The 24527-nt window shown below is 41.6% G+C and overlaps 1 protein-coding gene and 1 long non-coding RNA gene across 8 annotated transcripts in view; one reads left to right on the top strand and one right to left on the bottom strand.

Moving 5' to 3' along the window:
* Positions 1-24527, top strand: part of Git2 (GIT ArfGAP 2) — a 55809-nt gene that overhangs the window by 17382 nt on the left and 13900 nt on the right. The window contains exons 8-16 of one of the 7 annotated variants that reach the window (XM_004636299.2): positions 4697-4742; positions 5859-5910; positions 10208-10280; positions 10519-10616; positions 11739-11850; positions 14998-15140; positions 17133-17282; positions 21642-21890; positions 23397-23486. In XM_004636299.2, the coding sequence (XP_004636356.1) occupies positions 4697-4742; positions 5859-5910; positions 10208-10280; positions 10519-10616; positions 11739-11850; positions 14998-15140; positions 17133-17282; positions 21642-21890; positions 23397-23486 (1013 nt within the window). Of the gene's footprint in view, positions 1-4696; positions 4743-5858; positions 5911-10207; positions 10281-10518; positions 10617-11738; positions 11851-14997; positions 15141-17132; positions 17283-20345; positions 21108-21641; positions 21891-23396; positions 23487-24527 lie in introns of those variants that run through there. The other 6 variants (XM_023720999.1, XM_004636301.2, XM_023721000.1 and 3 more) reach the window with 6 other exon arrangements.
* The window catches only part of LOC111818090, a 19573-nt gene continuing 907 nt past the window's right edge, over positions 5862-24527 (bottom strand). The window contains exons 2-4 of the long non-coding RNA XR_002822163.1: positions 20510-20516; positions 19204-19212; positions 5862-5872 (exon numbers count right to left, since the gene is read on the bottom strand). This is a non-coding gene — a long non-coding RNA (uncharacterized LOC111818090). The remainder of the gene's footprint in view (positions 5873-19203; positions 19213-20509; positions 20517-24527) is intronic.

The raw sequence follows: 24527 nt of genomic DNA, 5'->3' as shown, positions 1-24527 counted from the left end.
CTTCTCAGTCTAGAACTTTATATCTAGCAAAAATAACCTTTGGAATGAAAGCAAAATAAAGACATCATAGGTGGAAGAAAAACAAGAGAGTTCAGCTAGAAAGGCTTAATTTAAAAGAACGATAATACCAAGCTTTAGCAAGGACACAGAACACCTAGAAAAAAAAAAAAAAAAAAGAAAGAAAGAAAAGAATTCTTTGCAGAAGAATATCTGACAACATCTTGTAACTTCAGGAATGTAGGAAGAACTATGGAAGTAATACAGATAATAGTTTCCTCTTATGTTCTTTAAGATATGTATGCCAGTTGAAAGCAAAAGTTAAAAACATCAGGTGGGTTTACAACACTTTGTCAGTATAAAACATGACAACTGCAACAGGGAAATGGCGAACAAATTAAGGTAATATTTCTACGTTCTACTTGAAATTGTAAAATATTTCTGAGTAGACTGAAAATTATGTATGTTGTAATCTGTAACATAACCACTAAAAAAAAATATTCAAAGATAATTGGTCAAAAGCTCTATAGACATAAATTCAATGGAAATTTAGAAATTAAGATATTTTGAATAAAAATATTCAAGAGAGGAAAGAAAAAAGCAAAAACTAAAGATCAAACAAAATAAATGATAAGGTGATAGACGTAAATCCAGACAAATCAATAATTACATGAAATGTGAATGATCCAGCCATGCCTGGTGGGGCAGGCCCTTGGAGTTCTAGGACTTAGGGGCTTAAAGCACGAGGATCACGTGAGCCCAGGAGCTTGAAACCAGACTGAACAGCATAGCAGGAACCTGAGTCCAAAAAAAAATAAGTTAAAATGATCTAAATGTGCAAAACAAAAAAGGTGTTAAGTTTTTTTGTTGTTGTTTGTTTGTTTTGGGGTTTTGTTTTTAAAAAGATCAAGCTGTATACTATGTACATGAAACTTACTGTAGCCAGGCATACTAGTGCACATCCAAACCCCCTGAGAGTCTGAGGCAAAAGGATGGAAAGTTCAATCTCAGCCTGAATAAATGACTTAGAGCCTATCTCAAAATTAAGAAAAAACAAGAAGATCTGGGGATATAGCTCAGTGCAAAGGTCCCAGATTCAATCTGCAGTACTGCAAAGTAAAAAAAGAAAATCTCACTTTAAATATAACAATATAGGTAAGTTAAATGTCAACAGTGTAAAAAAAGATCTCCATGCAAACACTAAGTAAAAGAGACCAGGAGTGGCTGTATTAAAACAAAGTAAACCTCAGAACAAGGAAAGTTGGACATAGAGGAGAGACATAAAATGATGGCCAAGGGACCATTCACCAAAAGAGACACAAGACCAAATGTGGTAACCAGCAACAGAGCTTCAAATTATAAGGGATGATCAAAGTATATGGTGAAAGTTTACACTGTAAATTTTTAGTATACTAAAAGTCTGTAACTCCACTTAGAGTACTCTCCCTGGCTTCAAATACACTTAGCTCATGATTCTTACTACTTTCCGAAACAGTTATTTTGTGTCTTTATACGGTATGACTAAAATTACAGAGAATACTGCCGGTGAATGCCATCCAACAGAAAGAAAGGCTCATAAAAAACACCGTGTGTGTTCATCTACCTTACTCATCAGGTGTGGCAAGATTTAGCACCTGTGATTTCTTGCTCTTCTGCAAAATCAAAATGACCTTTAAAAATAAACATTTTAGGCCGGGGAGATGGCTCAGGGGAATAAGCGCTTCCTTGGCAAGCACAAGAGACTGAGTTCATTCCCCAGTTCCACCAAAACAACAGGGGGCCTGGGAGATGGCTCAGTAGAATAAGCACTTAAGGGCCTGAGTTCAATCCCTGGTTCTGCCAATAAAAATAAACATTTTAGGGCCAACCAAATAGCTCAGTGGACTGAAGTGTCTGCAAGCAGGCACAGGGGCCAGGGTTTCGGTCTCCAGGCCTGCTGTGCCGGGCCCACCCCCGGGGTGTGCTGAGACAGCAATTGAGACTGGGTGTGGTGGTGCATGCCTATAATCCCAGCTCTTGGGAAGCGGTAAGCAGGAGGATCACTATGAGTATAATCTAGTAATGAGACCTTGAACACCCTGTAGACCCTTCCCTAAAGCAGAAAAAAAAATTTTTTTTGAATCAATTCAGAGCATTGAGACAGTCACTGGAGGCCAAAAAGAGATATAAGAGGATTTCTGGAACTCCAGAACGCGAGAGGTAGGGGTTTTTGCTATAAGGAGGAGTACTTTGAAGGGAATTAATGATAATGTATCTTTGTAATTTTTAAACATTTAGACATTTACCACATTTTTCAGTCACACTTCATACATGAAACACTTCAACAGAACAGAAAGAACAAAAGGTCAAATTCACAATAATCGTTGGAAGAAAAAAAGAGAACAAACATAATTATTGTTGGACAGTCAATGTCTGTCCAAGAGACATCTCTTTTAGTAATAAGTAGAACCACTAGGTAGAAAATCAGTCAGGCTATGGAGCTAAACCAAATCAAAAACCAACCAGATCTAGTTATTTATTGAATACTCTACCCAACATCAGAATATATCTGCCTTTTGGGCCAGCTAGATAGCTCAAAAAAAAAAAAAAAGAGTAGTCTCAAGGGAAATTAGAAAACATTTTCAACTGAATAAAAGTGAAAATATAGCACATCAGAATTTGTAGACTGGGCTGGTGAGATGGCTCAGTGGTCTAAAGCACCTACTTAGAACAAGCTTAGCAAAGCACAGGGACCGCGGTTCAATCCCCCGGCCCACATGCCAGCCAGCCCCGCCCCCTGGTGGGCTGAACTGCCCCCCCACACAAATAAAATTTTTAATAAATAAAAGAATTTGTAGACTACAACCAAAACAATGGAGGAAAGTTATAGGCTTTTTAAATTTTTAAATTAAACAGAACAGCCTTCAATCAAACTTCCCCTTAAAGAAACTGTAAGAAGATGAGTAAATCAAATAGAAAACTGCAGATAGTAAAGATAAAGCATTGGAAGACTAGTTAACATGTTAATTTTCCACAAATTATTGTGTAAATTTAACTCGGGGCTATTTTAGTAGACATAAACATACCAATTCTAAAATTTAAATGGTAAGATACAGTAATAGAAAGCCAAGACAAATGTGCAAAAGAATAATGTAGGAAGAAGCAAACCATCCAGTTTTAAGATTTGCTAAAAGTTCTGAAGTACTTGAGCCTGTGGTGTTAATGAAGAGATTAAAAACCTGGATTAATGAAACAATATAGAAAATCTGGACAGAAATTTCTGTGAATATGTTCAGGTGATTTTTGACAAAGTACAAAAGTGATCCAGGGGAGGAAGAGTATGTGGTATTGACACAACTTCAACCCAAACTTTACATCTTACATAAAGATTAATTCCGACAGCATCGTAGATCTCCATTTAAAATCTAAATTCTTGGGGCCAGGGATAAAGCTCAGTGGCATAAGCACCTGCCTGGCAAGTATAATGTCCCGAGTTCAATCCCTGATACCAAAAAATAAATAAAATTTAGAATTATCAAACTTCTAGGAAAAAACTTTTAGAAAAAGAAAAAAGGCAAGCTAATGTCTAGAAAAAAATACTTGGAAATCATGCATTCAATGAAGAACTTGTATGTAGGGTATTTAAAGAACCCTTAAAACTCAATAGTCTTAAACAACCCAGTAAAAACCAGGCATAGTAAAACGCAGCTACAGCCCCAGCACTTGAAGGTTGAAGACCAGGACTGTGGCTTAAGCAACAGCACATGATGTCAAGCTCAGCGTTATTATCCATTACAGAAATGCAAATTGAAACCACACTGAAGGGCTGGGAGTGTGGCTCAGTGGTAGAGCACTTGTCTACCATGTGCAAAGTCTTGAATTCAATCCCTAGTACCGAAAGAAAAAACACAACAAAACAAAAACCACACACAGTGAGGTACTACAGCATACCTATTAGAATAGCCAAAATTTTAAAAGAAATTGAAGACAGTGCAAGTGCTGGAAAAAAAACATGAAGCAACTATAACTCTCACACGTTAGTGTTCACAAGAGAAAATGATCCAGCTCCTCTGGAAAAAGATCTAGCAGTCTTGTACCAAATGGAACATTTACTGCATAACCCAGCAGTCCCATTCTTAGGTATTTATCCAAGAGAAATATAGTCTTATATTTACCCAGAGATTAGATGCTTATCATGGTCTTGTTCACTGGAATGTGGGTCACTATCCTCTACAAGCTAGATTAGCCCCAAGTCAGTAAGCATCCTAGGAGATGGAGTCCCTCTCTTAATCTGCAAAGACCACCTGTCCAGCCTTGACTGCTTCCTGCCAGTTGATGAATTGGATAAGCCACCAGGCCTCACTGCAGCTCCACCATCCCTCCGGGAGGCCAGCTCTGAGCTAATTCAGCTGTCTCAGCGTTCTTCCACGGCTGAAGATACTCGGTTTTCCTGGGGTGAGCTAACCAGCAAGCAGGCTTGGGTAAGCAAAGGTCTTCTACTGAAAGATACCTGGATCTTTGTGCCAGAAGAAAATGAGGATGTAATCGAAGATTCATCTTGCTCAGAACTTTGGGAATTTGCGGCTAGCCTAACAACTTCTGTTCCCCAATGTGATTCATAATTATGGAAGAACTGAAATTGTAGAACTTAAATTGAGAAAATAATAGTGGTGTTCCTTAACAGATCTGATCAATATTTATATGTTGATTTCTGTTTCAGATCACAAAAATGGACAGCACTTTATAATACCTCAGATGGCAGACAGGTAAGGCCATGGCGATACCATTCTATTTTACCTGTTCCTAATATTTCCATGGTTGTATAGTATTTAAGTGTATTATAGTTTGTTTAACAAAGCCCATACATTTTTCTCTTTTATGGCTGTACAATTTGGAATAAGACTGCTGTAAGTAAACCATATAAAACTTAAGTTTGAAACAGCACAAGTAACCAGTATCACAGCATAGGTTATTCTCAAAATATTTCTGTATCATAAAAGATTATATTTTTTGTCTATAATATGGGTCCCCAAACCATTGTCAAGGGCCAGACCATAAATGTTTTAGGCTTTATGGGCCATATAGCATCTGTCACAACTACTCACCTTTCCCATTACAGATGGACATTATATGAATAAATGGGCATATTTGTTCCAATAAAACTTTATTTCTGGATACTGATATTTGAATTTTGTATAATTTTCACACATAGTGAAATATTTTCCTCTCCAGGAAGTACTGTTGGCCCCTCCCACCATATGAAAACACAGACACTATTCTTAGCTCACTGGCTAAGGCCATAATTTGCTGACCCCAGTTTATAAGATGGCTGGGTTCATTGCTGTGGAAGTGAACCTGAACCCTGCCTAGCCAGTGATCCTTGCCCCAGTTCTGTGAGGAGTTTATGAAATGATGGACTGCTGCTCCAGGCGTAGTCTTGCCACTCTGGTCTGTTGTACCTTCCCTATATCGTATTTTCTCCTAGCTTGCTCCCCCTCCCTAGCTGCTGGGATGGAGCCCGCGGTGTGGTGTGTGTGAGGCAAGCACTCTGCCACTGGGTGACTTCCCTGGCCCCTTGATTTTTTTGTAATACTTAAAAAATTTTGACTCCTCACATAAGAGCCTAGAGGTTCATCTGGTAATAATTTTTGTCAGTTTAGTTGGGAGAAGTTTTTGCTTTTTTAGGACTGTTGTATTTCTAGGAGTCACTTTGGTCAGATTGTGTCAGTTTGCTCACTGAGTCTCTCGAGTTACTGAATGCTAGACTCAGAGAGTGTTCCTAGAGTGTAAATAATATTTCCATCCCTTGGGTGTCTTAATTATCTGCAGAGCTCATGAATATATTCTATTGATTTGCTTATGCTTTTTGTACATTTTCTTAGCAGCCTGGATTTGTCTGAATTGGCAAAAGCTGCTAAGAAGAAACTTCAGTCTGTGAGTATTTCTCTTTTCTATGGAATCAGTATGGGAATCAGTATATCCTGCTAGTACTTTCTCAGTCCTAGTGACTTGTGTCAGAGTTTATTTCATACTTTGAGATGTTAAAGTAAAAACAGCATTGCTTATGTAGCAATGAAGAATGAAGCCCTATTAAGCTTAATGTATCCAATTCACTGGCTCTGCTTCAAATAATCCCTTTTTCCCCTGTCATGTTAAAAGTGAAGACTGTGTCTATGACAGAAGGAAATGGCTTCTCGTGAGCGTCCCTTAGTGTCTCTGACTGTGGATGTGTAAGTGGGCTGCGCTTCTGTGGGATTGCTTTCTGTGGCCACATAGGATGCTAGGGAGTGCTCAGAGCTGACGCTGGATGGTGGTGAGTCTCTAGCCTGACTCCCTGCCACAGTTCTCTCTCCATGATATGCCATTCCTCAGAGCTTTTCAAAATTATGCTTTTATTTTTTATTTTTTTTTAAATTATGCTTTTAAAAGCTGTCAGTCCTGACTCACGCTTGTGCTGAGAACCTTCCCAGTCCCGCAGGCTACCTCCTTCATGTAATCTGCGTCTTTGCAACCTTAGTCAGCACCCTAGGAAGTAAGCTTCTCTGGGAACCCCTTTCCTTTGACCAGTGCATCAAGCGATACCTCACGGGTGTATCCCAGCACGTTGGTCACCAGATTACTTACTGCCCTTAACTCTTCTTACTGTTCTCTGGATCAGACCCAGGACTCTTAGTTTGTTTTCATAACCTTTGAGGCCATCTTCCAACTTACCTTTCAGAGCAGGTCTTCTGGTTCTGGGTGCGTGGTGCGTGTGTGTGTGTGTGTGTGTGTGTGTGCATGAGTGTGTTTGTGTGTTGAGGTGTTTCTTTATGGATAAACACTCTCTGAGCCTGAGAGCTGGAGCCTTCGGTCCCGGCCAGAAGTCCCCTCTCACCTGAGTGCCCTGCCCAGCTTCTGTGACTTCTCATCCAAGGAGCTGAGGCTGACCACATTCACAGTGTAGGCAGCAGTTTTCCCAAAGCCCAACTCTGAAACTGCTGCTCCTATACATCATGAATTCCCTATTGCCCCTTTCTTTTTTTTTTTAATTTATTTATTTATTTGTGTGTGTATGTGTGTGGCCAGCTCAGCCCACCAGGGGGCGGGGTGGCTGGCATGTGGTGCTGGGGGATTGAACCGCGGTCCCTGTGCTTTGCTAAGCTTGTTCTAAGTAGGTGCTTTAGACCACTGAGCCATCTCACCTGCCCCTTGCCCCTTTCACAGAAGATCTTTTTCTAGAATTTCATCTAAGAGTAAATATTGCGTAAAATGAATTTATCCTTCCTAGTATTAACTGTATTATGAAATAAATGTGTTTTATGCAATTTGCTTGGTGTCTCTGTGTTCTATATCTATGGTTTTGTGTGTCTGTGTTTTATTGCCTTTCTTAAATTAACTACTCTATGGTCAGATGATAAGCATGATACACTTTGGAGTTAGCACAAAATATTATATGGTTTCCATTTAATTACTCGTAATGTGTAAATGAATTTTTGTTATAAATGAAGTAAGCCTGAAAAGAAACCCAGATTCTCTTTGACTGTCCTACACTGTTAGTCTGAAAGCTGCATGAAGGCTGAGGTGCTGTGTGGCACAGAGCACGTACTTTAAACACATACTCTGGTCAGAGTTCAGGAGAGCTTTCAGAATCTTGGACTATGGGTCAGACTGGTTAGCTTTACCTCTTAATGCTGCCAAGCACCTTGGTCTTCCTGTGCCTCGGTGTCTGGCCCAGAAAAGCAGGGTGCAGTGCCACACAGCTGCAGCCAGAAGGACTCCGCCAGGGGAGCTGCCCTTGTCATCTGTTGGCTCCCCCAGCCCTGTGATCCCTGCAGGTGCTGCTCTTACCAATGCCAGGTCGGCGTTTGTGCCCTCACTCCCTCCGTCCCTCGCTGTCTCCCTCTCTCCCTCTCTCCTTCTCTCTTTCCTTCCTTTCCTTCTTTTTCCTTCCTTTACTTTTCCTGCTTATTTCCATCTCTTTCTTCCTGCCCCCTTTGCTTCCTCTCCCTTTCCCTCCCTAATGAAAAGTTAAGAGAAATACATTGAAGATCCTTGTGTTTCTTGAATTAGTAAATGTTAACCTTTGGGAAACGTAAACCTGAATCTCGGATCCATCATTTACTAGCTTTGTGACTTTAGCCCAGCTATTAATTTATATGCCTTGAATTCCTTTGTTTGTAAAATGGGACAATAGTAAAAGTACTAAGTAGGGCGCTTTTAGCCAGTGCTTGGGATGTAAGCACTAGACCAGTGCTGGCTGCTGGTGCTGGTGGTAGTAGTAATTATACCAGTTTATAGTCTCTTAGAGGGGGAAACTGATTTTTTTTTCCTCAGAGGAAATACTAGGGATTAAACCCAGGGCCTTCCCACTGAGCTACAACCCCAGCTATTTTATTTTGTATTTTGTGATAGGGTCTTGCTAAGTTGCCCAGGCTGAACTTAAACTTGGGATCCTCCTGCCTCAGCTTCCCAGAATGTAAGGATTAGAGTAGACACTGCCACTTCCAGGTGATATGTATGAAGCAAGTTAAAGCTCCCAGTCCATTATCTTATTTGACAACAAATTCTTAGGGCTTTTTGTTTTTCTCTTGTATTACTAGAGATTGAACCCAGGGCTTTGGGGTGCTAGGCAAGCGCTCTGCCACTGAGCTACATCCCCAACACTTAATTTTGAGATAGAATCTGGCTGAGTATCCTAGACTGGTCTTCAATTTACGATCTTCTGACTTAGCCTCCTGAGAATCTGGGATTATAGGCCACCACAGCTGGCTCTCAGAGTTTATTTTTTAATTACAAATGTAATTTGACGACGTTAAAGAAATTTTTTAAATTTTTATTTCTTTTTTTTTCTTTTTTTTTTTTTTTTTGTATTTTAGGGAAGGGTCTACAGGGTGTATAGGGTCTCACTACTAGATGGGACTCGTAGTGATCCGCCTGTTTATAGCCTCCCAAGAGCTGGGATTACAGGTACACACTGCCACACCCAGCCTGTACACTAGAGAAATTGAAAATGGAGAAGGGGGAATCATCCTCAGTCATTATACTTCTGATGGAGTTAGACTTAGTATTTTGGTACATTTATTTCAGTTATTTCATATGTATGTTTTTTAATAACTGGAAATCATAATTGTAGCATTTATATCCTGCTTTTTCCTCAGCAATACAATGTCCATGTTTCTGTGAAGTCTCTCTAGCCAGCATTTTTATTTTGCCACATAAAATACCTGGAGGTTAGTGTGTGAGTGGCTGTTTCCTGAGGCAACCAAGCACCTGGTTCTTTTTGTGGACGTGAGGAACAGAGTAGACAGTGCTCTGCCCTGACGGAGCCAGGAAGCCATCAGTTAAAAAGAACAGTTGGCCTGCTGTGGCAGTGCACGCCTGCAATCCCAGCCCTCTGGAAGGCTGTGAGGCAGGAGGACTGCAGGTTTGAGGCCCACCCGGGCAGTTTAGGGAGGCTGTGTCTCAAAATGAAAGCAAAAGTGGGGGAGGTGCTGGGGATCTAGCTCAGTGCAAAAACCTGGGGTTTGATTCCCCAATACAAAAAAAACATTACATCTACCACATGTCCAAGTGAATTTCACGAAGCAGAAAGTGCAGAGCGTGGCGGTGCTGCCCCGGTAGCATCTTAGCCTCCCCTGAATTGCAGAGACCTTGCTTGCCCTCCTGCCCGGTGCCCAGCTGCTGCTGATTAGGCCCCTCAGCCTGCGTGGTGAGTGTGTCATGAGCTGACACCATGCAGTGTGCTGATGAGTCAGGGTTTGCTCTGTGAGGAGCTCAGCTCTGTGGGGTGTGGACTGCCTCTGAGGAGGACGGCAGACACCTGACCACAGTCTGGGTCTTTGTGCATGGCACATTTTATCTTCACAAAGAGCACGTTTTCACTTTATCCTACCAGGGGTTTAGGAGCCCTTAATGTCTTGGGGAACTGACAAACGCTGTCAAGAACAGATGAGACTTACAGGGTGCCATTCCAAGCAGAGCTGGAACTGCATTTGCGATAATAACATGTTAGCCCCTCGTGACATCTCAGTAGCAGTGCCTGTATCTGTGTGTCACAGAGCAGTGGAGCCACTGTGGGATACTTCTAGAGTATTTGTACCGCTTCAGAAAAGTTATTATGTGTGTAACAGTGGGTAGGGCCCTGGATTTGAATAGGACCGTGGAGATAAAAGGGTGAATAAGTCACAGTCCCCTCTCGTCCTCCTGGTGTTAATCATTGTCCCTTGTGTTCCTGATATTTTTTTATTTTCAGCTAAGTAATCATTTGTTTGAAGAGCTTGCCATGGATGTGTACGATGAAGTTGACAGGCGAGAGACTGATGCAGGTGACTTAACATGTGGCTTTATCTGCTAAGCTTCTGTTATCAGTGGGCAGTAACAAGCTGCCAGCCTCACTGTTGTACTTGCCCAGTTTCTTCTGTCCTGATAACACGTGTGTCAACCTCTACCTTGCGTGTGTTGGCTTCAGAGTGTGCTTCCCCAAGTCTCCCTAGTAACGCGTGAGCCGCCGAGCCATGGCCCCCAAGTGTGATAAGATTGTCTCTGGCTCTTTCCTCTGGCTAGTCTGGCTTGCCACGCAAAACCACAGCACCCTGGTAACCGAGACAACCGTCGTCCCCTTTCTTCCGGTCAATCCTGAGTACTCATCAACACGAAACCAGGCAAGTGGCTCAGCAACTAGTAGTATTTGGGGAATGGCTGATGGTATGGTATGGCATTTTTTTCCAGCATAAGTATTTAAAGTGGCTTGATTGATTAAAACTTAATATCCTTTATACACCATAATCACAACTCACAGAATGATAAGAAAAGCGCTACATATAAATAGATGACTGGGAAAGAATAAAAAACAGAGAAAATATAATGTCTTGTGAAAAAATGTTTAAATTTACTAGTAATCCAAAAAAGCAATCTAAAGACAAAGAGATATTCCAGTGGCAGTGTGGCAGGATGAACTTTCTCATGCTACAGATAGGATTTTATTTTATTTTTTGCAGTACTAGAGATCAAACTCAGGACCTTGTGCTTGCCAGGCAGGCACTTATGCCACTGAGCTATCTCCCCATCCCTACAGATAGGATTTTAAATAGTTATAGATGTCAGAAAAGCAAATTGTTTACCAGTTTCAGAAGCCTTAAAAAAAAAATCATACATTTTTATATTGAAATTTCTTATTTTGGGATAATGCTGCAATAAAACAGCTTTACACACAATGACTTTCATTAAAGCATTATGTTACATAAGAATTAAAAACAACTGCAGTATACAGCAAGAGGCAAGATGGTGAGTAAATGAGGAAAGTACTTTTATGTTAATTTTTAATAGTTGTATATGAGGATAGAATACCCACATGTGGGCTATAATTGTGTTTCTCTTGAAATTTTGAAATTTTCTTCCATGTTAATTTTTCATTACTGGGCCTACTTCAAAGCTGAATGATTAATAGAAGAAAACTATGAAGTAGAACCATTGTGTGTTATTTAGGTAGTGCAGGGCCTTGTGAATGCTAGGGACGTACCCTACCTCTGAGCTTTCCTCCCTGGCCAGAGACATTTTCTTTTTGCTCAAAAAATAAATAAGCATTGTAAAAAAGTTCTCTTACATAAGTGGCTTGAACTTGTTTTCATGAAAAACATTACTCTCTTGATCATGGCTGTGATTGATCACACTAGTGCCAGAGGACCTTCGCAGGAGTCTTATCAGTAGTCTGACTGGTTTGATGTGACTGTGCGTGTCTATATTTTTACACTGGGGAGTGGTCTCAATTTGTTTTTCCCCCTTAGGGCAGACAGAAACTAGCCCGATTTAATGCCCATGAGTTTGCCACATTAGTTATTGACATTCTCGGCGATGCCAAGAGGAGACAGCAGGGAAGTCCCCCCTCTGGTTCAAAAGGTAAGTATCCAGCAGCTACTTGTCAGCTTTTTGGACCTTCTAAGGCATAAGCATTAAATGTAAAGAGGTACATTAGTTATAACAGTCACTGATGTGATAGCTTACAGTCCTGAGTTTTATTATTAATCTGTTGTGATAAAATATTTCCTCTTTGAGCTCTGCTTAATAGTAGTTTCACAATAACTGTTATTTAAAATTTTAGCATAAGTATTGGGGCCCCCCCCCTTTGGATCACTTTGCTTATAAAATTTCACCCAGAAATTCAACTTAGATCTTACTAAAGACATAAGAAAATAAGTTCTCTTGATTGAAATCATATCTCAACCATTTCTTACCCCCAAAACTGAGTTCTAAATAATTAAAATGTGTTGCTATAAACTTCATATGTATACAGTAAGAAGTATCAGGAGTCAAAATTAGTCTTGAGCATCTACTTCAGAGTGGCCTACAGATGGGGGTGTAGCTCAGTGGTGGTAAAGCATTTGACTGCAGAGTGGCCTATGGAGTCTTGGTCAGTGTCTTATGCTCCTGTCTCCAGGTTGAGGACCGTACTTCCTCTGTGGCCCATCACTGCGTACCTGTTGGGATTTTTTTTCCCCAGTACTATACTTTTTTATTGTAAGGCATTTAAACAGAAGAGATGTGTACCATCAAAATTAGTCCATAGTCAGTATTCCCAGAGAAGACTATTCTGACAACAGTTTGTTCTTTCCTTTTCCTATTCACAAATTGATTTAACAATTTCAGCCAACCAGAAATAAAGAAGTTCTGAAAAAAAAATGAGTAAGTTCCAGGGAAAGTACAGTGTCAAGAACTTTTGCATAAATATGAAGTCTCAACATATGTCTGCTCTTACTTGCAGGGAAATAATCAGAGACACTATAAGGTTTGTTTTGGGTTTTTTTTTTTTTTTTTTTGGACTGGGGATTGAACTCAGGACTTTGCACTTGCCAGGCAGGCACTTATGCCGCTGAGCTGTCTTTCCAGCAAAAGATGCTATAAGTATGTTATGTATAATAGCAAAAACATTAGAAATAACTAATATTTCCAGAGAATATGTAATGATATGAAATAAATTAATGAAACTTTTCAATTTTTACTATAATCCAAACTTTGTAAAGAGAACGTATTTATAAACACACAAGAGAAAATACCACAGGTAATAATACACATCCTCACCTGCATATTCCATATTTGCAAATTTATCTACTTGCTGAGATTTACTTGTACCCCCCAAATCAGTACTCCAATCACTTGAAATTATTTTCAGATATAATGCAGAGTAGTAAAAACTTAGTCACAGACAGCACATTCCCAGTGGAGGTTGAACAAGGCAGCCCCTTGCCTCTTTTTATAAATCTCATTGTTATATACAAGCGTCCCTTTCATGGTCTACTTAATGCCATGTTTTTCATGTTTTTGTGCCTTTTTTTTTTTTAACATTCCAATTCTTTTTGTGCCATTTTTGTGCTTTTTGTTGGTAATCTTGCCCTAAGCATAGTGCTGAACATCCTGTGTAGTGTTCATGAGAACAGGAAGGCTTACAGAAAAATGTGTACTGGGTGAGCATTGTTCCAGCATAACTTGTGATGCTGTTAGCTGTGAGTTTAATGTTCACGGATCAACACTGTATATTAAATAAGATGTCTTTAAACAAAAACACACATAAAGCAAGGCTGTGCATTGAAGGGTTGATGAAAATGTTAGACCTTAAAGCTGTGAGGAATCCAATTCTGTATCTCCCCTAGGAGCAGTAGTTCGGTATTGGCTCATTCAGTCTTCACAGCAGCTGTTTAGAGTATAATACCAAGAGTAACAGGAATTGACTGTGTAATATATGTTTGGGGAAAAAACTAAGAAAAATAGGTCAGGGTGCAGCAATGACTGTGATTTCTGTCTTCCTTGGTCCTTAGCTTCCAAAATCTCTATTAAATCTTTATTACTTCTGCAATCATGCATTTACATGTTTTTAAATATTAATTTTAAGGATTAAAGCTGAGCATGGTGGAGCATGCTTATAATCCCAGTACTCAGGAGGCTGAAACAAGAGGATTATTGGGAGTTGAAGACCAGCCAGGGCTACAAAGTGAACTCAAGGCCAACCTGAACTGCATATTGAGACCCCTGTCTACAGAGAGAGAGAGAGAGAGAGAGAGAGAGAGAGAGAGAGAGAATTAAGCCGTAATTCGTCACTTAGATATCATCAAGATATCTGGGAAAAGCTGGGTGTGGTGGCACATACCTGTAATCCCAGCACTTCGAAGGCTGAGGCCATGAGATCATTGTGAAATCGAGGCCAGCTTGGGCTACGAAGTGAATTCAGGGCCAGCTGGACTACATAGTGAGACTCTGGCTAAAAAAAACAAAACAAAACAAAAAAATCCGGAAAAGGCTTTGGGGTTATAGCTTCATGGTAGAGTGGTTGGATTCCACTTGCTACAAGGAGTAATACATTTTAAAAGGTGCTAGGGAAAGGAGCACATTAGGTATTAGAACACAGAGGCTACTGAGCTGCCAGAAAGAAATTAGAAATGGGCGGCTCGTGAGATCTTTTATTCTACATAATATAAGAGGCTACAGAATCAAACACATATAATATTAAGCATGTCTGTGTCCATTGGATACATTTTCCCTGCCTGTGTGTGTGTGTCTCTTGCCCTCTCGCTCCCACTCTCTGATTCAGGTGACTACATAACAATATTCTTTTTCTTGGAGCACCTACTTTCTAAGCTGCAGTTTAACAGTTTGCTTTCCATTCTGATTTGACAGCATCACCATGTAAGCATGCTACGAGTATAATCAAATGACTTTACAATACCTTACACTATATTGTCTCAGCTCTTTATGATCTGCAGCCACGCTGTTGGTACAAAAGCCTGGGAACCTGCCTCCTCCCTCTGACAGCTCCCTCCTCACTCCTCCCCTTAATTTGCACCGTAGAGCAGAAGAATGCTCGAGTCTTTATACAGCTCTCCTTTGAGTTGATAACTTTTTCTGCTAGCCACTTATTGGTGTGAATCTAATGTGACTATTTCTGTCATTTTCTTTCAGGCCTTTAAATGGCTCAACCAAAAAGTCATACCAATCGGTTTTTGGAAGGAAAAAACAAAAATTAAGCCTGAAATAGTTATTTGCTTCTCTTGATAGACAATGTGGAGCTTCTCCTGAAGACAATCAGTAACCAGCACAGTACTGAGAGTCAGGACAATGACCAGCCAGACTATGACAGTGTGGCGTCAGACGAAGACACAGACCTGGAAACCACAGCAAGCAAGGCAAACCGGCAGAAGGTGAGAGGATATGCCTCTTGTAAAAAGCTTTCTCCTACAGAATTGCTTCGAGGGCTCTCCCTGGGAAAGGTACTATGGGGGTAAATCTGGGTTCACTGCTAGCTCAAGCCAAGCAGAGTGCAACAAAGCAAATAGTTTTTGAAACTGGGTTTTTCTCTGCCCAGAATCAAGTGCTGAGACACAGCCCTGCTGTTACAGAGTGACTCCTGGATTATGTTATGAGGCCTACTTCCTTCCTTGCCTAGGAGGAGGGCTAACTTCAGTAGGAAGCACAGAGTCATGTGTGCCAGACACAGCATGGGCAGAAGCTGAGGAAGTGCGAAGAGAACTCAAGTGCTGAGAGCACCCCAAGAGGCTTCGTAAATGGGACGCCTCTTAAGATGTGCCTTAAATTGACATGGGCATTGGGCCTGTGAAGCAGTCAGGGCAGGACAATCTGGGCAGAGAAAGTGAAGCCAAGGCCTCTGGAGGGGACACTAGCGTGTAAAGAGTGAGACTCTGTTAGGCATGGTGGCACACACTTGTAATCTCAGGCCCCTAGGAAGCTGAGCAGGAAGATCAAAAGTTCAAGGCCAGCCTGGGAAACTTAATGATTTAACAAGTAAAAGGGTTGACTATGTAGCTTAGTGCAGACTGAGTAGACTGAGTAGGTTCAGTCCTCAGTACCACCAAAAAAAATGAAGTGAAACTCAGGGCTACAACAAAAAGCGGCACATACTGAAGAGCTGAGATCTTGAGGTACCTCAGAGAGTAGGGGAGGAAGGCCAGGTAGCCTGTTCCTGTGAGTGCACACAGGCTGGCACGAGCCACCTCGGGGCCTAGACCAGTAGAGAGTGGGCACCCGAATGCGCTCAGAGGAGAGGGTCACAGGGTCCTGGGTGCGCTGCACACTGGCTGCTGCTGAATCCCCAGGCCTGGCCCACAGAGGTCCTCTGCAGACATGGAGAGAGTGTGAGTAGGAGGCAGACTAGGGACGTCTGGAACTTTGAGGTGGAGAAATAGACGTACAGAAGATGAGTGTGGGTTTTCTGCCTCACATGACTGAGAATGATGCTGCTTTGGCAGTGACTGGGATTCCCCGTCTGGCCTGCCCAGAGGCTGCCAGTTCCTCCGGGAGAGCAAGCCCATTCCGAGCCGTTGTGGACTGACAGCCCCTGTATCTGCTCCCTCCAGCGGGGTTCTGCTGCTGGCTGGAACATGCTCCCAGGCACCTTATGGCAGGCTCTCTTGCCACCTCAGCTCTACTCAAAGGCTTCCCCTGATGTGCAGCAGCCCACCTACGCCCGTACTTCAGCTCTCACACCCCTCCCTCCTCCATTTTATCTGTTTCCAAAGCACTGATCACCTTCAATCATACACACACACATACACACACACACACACACACACACACACACACACACTCATTTTTTATTTTTCTCTTATGCTTCTGGGATATGAACACCATGGAAGCAGGAATCTTTGTTTTCTGATACATCCTAAGCACCTAGAAATTACTTAATACTCAACAAAAACGTTAAATGAATCAACTGATGAAAGAATAAATGAAAAAGGGAAATGAGGAAGAACCAGGCATGTAAGACAGGACAAATCTCTTTTGGCAGTTGTGAGTATAGATTAGTAGCCCCATGATCCCATTAGGAAGTACTGACTTTAAAATTTTTAAATAGCTGGGTATGATGGTGCACGCCTATAATCCCAACACTAAGGAGGCTGAGGCAGGAAGATCACCAAAAGTTCAAGGCCAGCCTGGACTACATAGTGAGTTTATGGCCAGTCTGAACTACATAGCAAGACCCTGTCTCAAAAAAAATTTTTTTTAATATTATAGTACCCTATTTTTATGTTTCAGTTTTGCATATTCTCAGAAGCCCTGATTTGGTTTAATTTTACAATTCAGGTGGCATGGCCAAAATTTTAAATTCTTTAGCTGTTAGTCTTTAATGTTATCATCATCTCAGATTGTGAACATTTTCCCCAATTTATTTTTAGAGCCTAGATTCAGATTTATCAGATGGACCAGTCACTGTACAGGAATTTATGGAGGTCAAAAACGCTCTAGTGGCTTCTGAGGCCAAGATACAGCAGCTAATGAAGGTGAATAACAACTTGAGTGACGAGCTGAGAATTATGCAGAAAAAGGTAACATGTTAATAAATGCCAGGATAATTGACTCTTTAACCCAATAGTATAAGGAAGACTCTCAGGCATCATGCTGTGGTTTGAGGGAAAAAAAAGCAAGTTATTATAACAGACTTAGAACTCTTGGGAGCACACTGTCTTTGCAAGCAGGATGTGTGTGGATATTTGAAGTGAAGTAGCTCTGGCTTTAAGTAAATCCAGAATAATTCCCCAGATGGAGTAATCTTTGCATTATTCTGGGCTACATGGGAACCTGGGCGGCAGTGCATGGATGTGGTTCCTTCTGCTGCTGGTTCTAAAGAATTTTCAATACCATAAAGACAGAGCAGGTGAAAGTCTTGGGCAAATGTATGCATTTAATCAGCATGGAAGCCTCAACTCACACCCTGCAAGGAGTGCTTTCTCTAGGTGGGCTTTCGTTTGAGTTCTTGTCCCTTATCTCCACCCCCTGGTACCCTTCCCCATATCCTTTAGTAGTCACTAGTACTTACCACTTAAATTTGTGGTGTCCTCGGAGCCTAGAGCAGAGCCTGCCACAGACTAAGTTCTCTGTAAATAAGAGAATACACTCCAGCTGTACTAGCAAGAACTGCATGCTGTAAGAGACAGTCCTATCCATTTAGCATTTTCCCATTTGAATGAGAACTGCATGAATGCATTAACCTCTAAGAGCAGTGTGTCTTTTAGAAATAAAACATACACTTAGCAAGTTGCATGGGTAGTTCATTATGAAAGAGTAAAGAGAAGAAAGTTGAAAAATTCCCCATGTTGCCTAAGATTTTTTGGGGTGTTGCTACCATCGCTTAGTTCTCTTCAGAAATGAGATCTTTATGCTTCCCTGAAACAGAAAGCAAGCAATCTAAAATCTGTCTTTGTACTGTCGTTGAGGAATAGTGGTTCAGGCACATTTCCAAGACCTGGCCAAGAGGTGCCTTTCATTTATTCCTGGATGCTTTTTAGTGCTGCCACTAAAAGGACAGTTACACAACTGTACTCTACTTGCCTGGGAAGTGAGCTGCATCTGGGGCTTGCTAGGATTTTTGTGTTGAGTGCGAGGTTATATATATATATATATATCACTTTTGAAACCAGTGACGTTAGTGCTGATAATGCAGGAGATGCGGATGCCTGCAGGTTAGTTCTAAGCTTCCAGCTCCACTTCATGCCTGGTGCAGCCCTCACCCAGACAGAGCAAGAGCCCCTTTGTCACAGGACTTACACTTCTGCCTTTTCCAAAATAGATTATGTTTATAAATTATAGTTTGTCCCATTAATCAGACTGGTAACTCCCTTTAGATAGCTTTCTGAAATACACTGACATTACCCATTGTAAATCAGTCTGCCATATCACCTTTTAAATTCTTTAGGGCTGGGGAGATAGCTCAATGGAAAAAAGTGCTTGCCTGGAAAGCACAAGCTCATGAATTCAATCCCTGGGTACCACTAAATAAATAAATAAATAAATAAATTCATTCTTTACTGTTCCTTTTAGTGTTTAGAAATTGTCAGAGATAACTTCTATATGGAAGTTATAATAATGCATAATGCATCCTCATCTCCTGGATTATCAGCATCAAAGCCATTGGTTTCAAAAGATGTGTATATATATACACACACACACACACACACACACACACACATATATCTCACACTCAACACAAAAATCTTAGAATCCTGGAAGCAAACGTCTTAAGCTTCTGAAGAAACATGTGCTGAAACTATTTGCCTTTGTACATTAATTCTTAGCAATTCTTTTGATTTCCAAAACTATTGTATTGTCTGTAAGTTTTTATATCATGCCATACAAAAAAAGTATTGCCTATTTTTTGTTTAAGATTGATTGATTGATTGATTGGTTGGTTGATTTGGTACAGGGTCTCAATATGCAGCTTAGACTCATAGTGATCCTCCTGTCTCAGACTCCCCAGCACTGGGATTACAAGTGTGTGTTACCACACCTATTCTCAGTGGCCAGCATGGCACACCTGGGGGTGGGGCCAGCACAGCATGTGGTACCAGAGATTGAACCTGGATCCTAGTGCTTGCCAGGCCTGCGCTTAGACCACTAAGCTATCTCCCCTGCCCTATTGCCTGGTTGTTATTAAGATAAGCATCATTAAAATTTATCCAAAGATGCCTTTCTAAGTGCAGAATACTAGTCATGCATGGTGGCATATACCTATAGTCCCAGCACTCAGGAGGCTAACGCAGGAGTATCACTGCAAACTCAAGGCCAGCCTGGACTACATAACAAGACCCTATCTCAGTCAGTTCATACATACATAAATACATACATGTATACATATATATACATATGTACATAGATACATATATACATGCATAGAACTAAAATGTTTTAAAGCTTGGAACCAGGAGTTTGTGCTCATCTCAGAACACACTCCAGCAGAGTCGGGACGGATGCTATAGCGGCATGTTCAGTGTTGGCATGAAGTTTCCAGGTTTGAGGTCTGGAAAAAACCTGTTAGCCTTTTTACATAGGCAGTAAGACAGCTGGAGCCCCGTGAGGTTCTTGAGTCACCTAGCTCTACATTCTTTGGACCTGATCATTTCATTAGGCCATAGGTTCCTGCTAAGTATTGTGGCAGGCCCTTCCCACTTGTTTGCATCATGGGATATAGGGATTCCCCCTGGCTGCTTATCACAGTGCAGCGCAACACTCTCTCTTTGGAAAGATGATTACAGACTCAAGCTCTGTGCTGAAAACCTTTGTGGTATAGAGGCAGCCTGTCCCTCGTCACAGCTTGCCCTTTGAGGAGATAAGGTGTGGTCTTCCTGTGGAAGACACGGGAAGCCACACTTCCTTTGGTGGGGATGGGTACTGGGAATCAGACTCAGGACCTCACGCTTGCCAGAAAGACCCTGCAGCATGGAGCTAAATCCCTGGCCCCCACACTTTCAGAGGTTTGGCACTAGTTATAAGAGGAGATGAATTTGTTTATGTAGCAAAGATGTATTGATTTTATTTCAAAGCTGGGTAAAGTTTTTTTCTTTATAAAGTTGACTAAGTAGCATGATTTATATCTGATCTTTCACATTTAACAGTTGCTTGAAAAGGATGCTAATTAATGAAGAGGAACAGCCACTATTGGTGTATTTTTCACAGATCGGTGCTTCCTAAATAAAAATTGAAAATAACTGCTAACACTGCATGGGTTTGCTATTGCAAAAATAAGGAGCTCGTGGTGCCGACATGGTTGCTTGTGGACCCAAACCCTGGCACTGGAGGGAAATCTGATCAGAGTTCATTCTCTGTCAAAGAGTAGACAGCTGAACCCACATCACACCCAGCTGGTAAAACTTTCACGGAAGATGAAGGCGCACCCGAGGGAAGAACCCTGTGCAGACTGGACGCAGATACTTGGCTTTAAGCTGCCAGATACTTAAAAGATCCCACGATTCCTTTCTGATCTTTTAACCATGAAGGAGCCTGCATGTGAGGAAAGGAAGGAGCGTTGAGGGTCTCCAGTGGCAGTGGCTGGCTAAAGTGGGCAGAGCAGGCAGATTAGCGAGTTGAGAGCCGACACCACTGTGTTCATGTTTTCTGGGGAACAAAGCCACAGGAGAGAAAGGCCAAGTACTCCAGCCCTGACCGACCGACCACCAGAGGGAAGCGAGCGTGCTACGTGGAGCATTCCTTCGTAAGAAGATGCTAGCATAGTTGAATAACTTTCCAGTTTTATGTGTGATACGTCAATACAGAAAATTTATTATAATTTAGTTCCCTCTTTTTTTTTTTTTTTTCCAAAACTGCTGAACTGTTTGGAATATCAGAGATACTATGTAATAAAACCTTATTGATCATAATTTTTTGTTGCCTTTTTGGACATCAACAGCTGATCTGATACTTGATAAGCTGAACCTCACTTTTTCTTGCTTTGCCAAAGCAACTCTAGTCATCTTTGTGCCGCTTCCATGGTGTCTGCTGTCATTTTTGGCATTTGCAAATTGCTCAGGGCTTATTTGACAAGTTATTCAGCAATGTTTTAATGGCCTCAAGCTTTTACTTGAAACTGCTTTAGAATACTCCCGAGTGCAACTTGTCTGCAGACGTTTCCCCACCCCACGATAACAGAACTTAAGTGGACATTTAGTATTTAAAAAATTGAGACAGCAACTTTCCCACATGCAGAAATTAAATTAATTGAATTATCTTTTGTGATAAAGTGAGTTGTGATAACCTGAGCCATTCATTTCAGAAGATAGACTCTTTGTTAGGTGCTTTACTATTAACACAGCCAGCTGCTATCATTGTTTAAAGTAGTTGTATTTGTTTTCTTGGTGTTTGCCTTGTCTGCTTGCTATGGAAAACACAGTCCCACTGCCAAACATTTCTTTCAGCTTCAAACACTCCAGAGTGAAAATTCCAGCCTCAGGAAACAGGCCACAACCAATGTATATCAGGTGCAAACTGGTTCTGAATACCCAGAAACTTCCAACCACTCTTCCTTAAAGCGACGTCCATCTGCCCGGGGCAGTAGGCCTATGTCCATGTACGAGAAGGGATCAGGTCAGAAACCGTATCTCCCAATGGGAGAAGCGAACCACCCGGAGGAGAGCAGGACGAGACTCCAGCCCTTCCCTGCGCACGTGAGTACCACCACCTGTGCTTTTGCTGGTCGCCCTGTGCAGCCTGACTACTCTGTTCCCTCGTCTGAATCTGCAGACCACTGTGCCTCTGCTTTGCCAGATTGGGCTCCGAGTGTTGCCGTGTGTTCGCTTTGTTAACATGTCCACAGATGCTTGCGACCTCTGGCAAGCACATGGAGCATGGATGGAACAGCTTCCAACCCGCTGGGACATTTGAGCTCTTCTACTCACCTCTTTCCCCTGTTGACATCCTCCCCTTTCTCCACATGCTATTTGCCAGCCAGATCCGGTTGGGCCATTTGTGCCAAGTTCCCATTTTTCCCTATTTCCAAAACAAAAGCAAATTGTAAATATCACTAGCAGAAGCGTCATCTTCAAAATAGACAAGGTTATTTACAAACTGAAACCCTTATAATCAGGGCACTCTTCACTGCTCAAATGTGGGCAGGTAGCACCCGCGGCCCAGTACTTAGGCAAGCCCAGAGGGCGCTGTCTGCTCAGTGTGCCTGCTGGCTGAGCCCCTGCATCCTTATCCTTCCTCCCTGGTGGAGGCTTGGCCTCGTTCCCTCCCATAACTGCAGAGGAAGAATGCTCCATCCACACCTTTCAGGGGTTAAACTCCAAAGACTGTGTTCTATAATAGAGTTCTAACAATCTTATTTTATAGTGGTATAAGGATTATGTTATGGGGTTTTCAGATATAGTATGCCTTTTGGATTAATTTATTATAAGAATCTGTTTTGACAAAATATTATAAAATTTTAAACTTCTTTATGTGATGCTTTGTTCAGAGAGTATTATTTTTCATTCTGAGTGTCAAAAAATTACTGAATTAAATTGTATAGGAGTTTTAAGAATGCAAAGTAAAAGATACGGCCTATTAAATTAAACACTAAGTTAATTCTGTCAAATTTAAGAGTGGTAAAATTGTAGTATTACTATATGCCCATTATTTCAATTTTTCTTTAAATTGTTTGGGGTTAGCACTCTAAAGATAATTATTTAATGTAATGGAAATGTTGAAGTAAGTGAAGAATCTTATTTTTGTATAGTTAAAAAAATTTAGAAGAAGGACTTTTTCATAGTGTGTTTCTTTATTGTAGAAAAGTTAAGAATACAAGGATGTCATATTGTAAAAGTTCTGTACTAATAGTACTGAAGATCAGAGTCCTGGGTATACCCACCAGGAATCACATGTGTGGTTTCTCATTTCATAGTCCTGATTAAAAAGCAAGTATTTATTTTAGGCTCCCCACTGGCCAACTTGACACATGGCCTAGGTGTTATCTTTTCCCGTATGCAAAAGTGGCCTTTTAAATTCACAGTAATTTCCAGGTGTCTTACCATGGGATACATGACACCAGCTTCCAGCTGTCCCTGGGACTTCAGGACTACCTCACCCAATACAGTGTTCTCTAGGATTCTTTTCCTGAAAACAGGGCGAGTGGTCAGCATTTTGTTTGTTCGTAGTTTTCCCGAGTATGTTTCTCTTTCTTCCCCTTCCAGATCGGGAGGAGTGCGCTTGTGACCTCCTCTTCATCTCTGCCTTCCTTCCCCTCCACACTTTGCTGGTCGAGGGAAGAAACCACCCGAAGGGTTAAGTACACTCCAAATGGTCTGCTCTGGAGGAGGGGCAGTGCTCCTGGGCGCTTTGTGCTGGCCCTCCTGTCCCTGTCCCTGCTCACTGCCCTCCATCCTGCATGAGGCAGCACTTCCCTCCCGGGTCCTGGTTTCTCTCAGCATAGCAGATGCACACGCTTGTGTGCACACGCACGTATACCTGCAGAGGCAGTCTCCCTTTTGTCTAACTCCACATTACTCCTTTTCATATCACGTTTAACAAAGATCACAGATCTCAATAACATTTATTCTAAGCTTACTACACTCTTTTTAGACAATCATAAAATTAGCTGGCTGCTGGTTAAATATGGTATAGGAAACATCTGTCCAGTTTTTTCACAGCTACTGTCATATTAAAACTTGTATTTGAATTAACATAAAAACGTTATGCCTTAAAAAAAAAAAGCTGACTTATTTCTGTTGGCACCATAATTGCCAAGCTGAGGCTTTACAGACCTGGCACCCTTAATGAAAACTGTTACACTTAGCAGCAGTAGCTGGGCACAGGGAGCTGTAAGCATGAAGCTTTTCACTTGGTTGGTCAGACCGCACTTGCTGGTGTATAATTTACCCTCACAAGAAGAGCCCAGGACCCGCGTAGCTCCTTGGGAGTAGGCAGGAGGCTCATATTTATTAAACACCTCATGCCCAGTCTTTTGGTAAGTCAGTTAAAAGGTCCTGAGGTAAGGGGGTGAGTCCCTGCTCCAGAGCACACCATCAATAAATGAATGAATATGTCCGTGCCCTGAGACAGTGACAAGGAACATTTTAAAGAAGTTTTCAGTGATACAGCCCAGTTCTGGCTCACTTTTTTTTTTTAAATGAAGGGTAGTGTGATAAAGGTGAGAAGAGAGAAGGTACCGGGGGTGAGGGGCCATCTTTCCAGACAAGGTGGGATCTGCACTGGGCCCAACATTGGCCAGTCCCTCTGCACCTAGGACTAGGAGAGGATCCCTCTGTCCATTGGAAGGGACATGTGAGTTGCCAAGGCCTTTGGATTTTTTTTTTTTTTTTTTT

The sequence above is a fragment of the Octodon degus genome, unplaced genomic scaffold, assembly GCF_000260255.1.
Source record: "Octodon degus isolate 3935 unplaced genomic scaffold, OctDeg1.0 scaffold00079, whole genome shotgun sequence".
Lineage (NCBI taxonomy): Eukaryota > Metazoa > Chordata > Mammalia > Rodentia > Octodontidae > Octodon > Octodon degus.
Note: the sequence above shows the minus strand (reverse complement) of the source record. Positions and strands in the feature narration are given on the sequence as shown.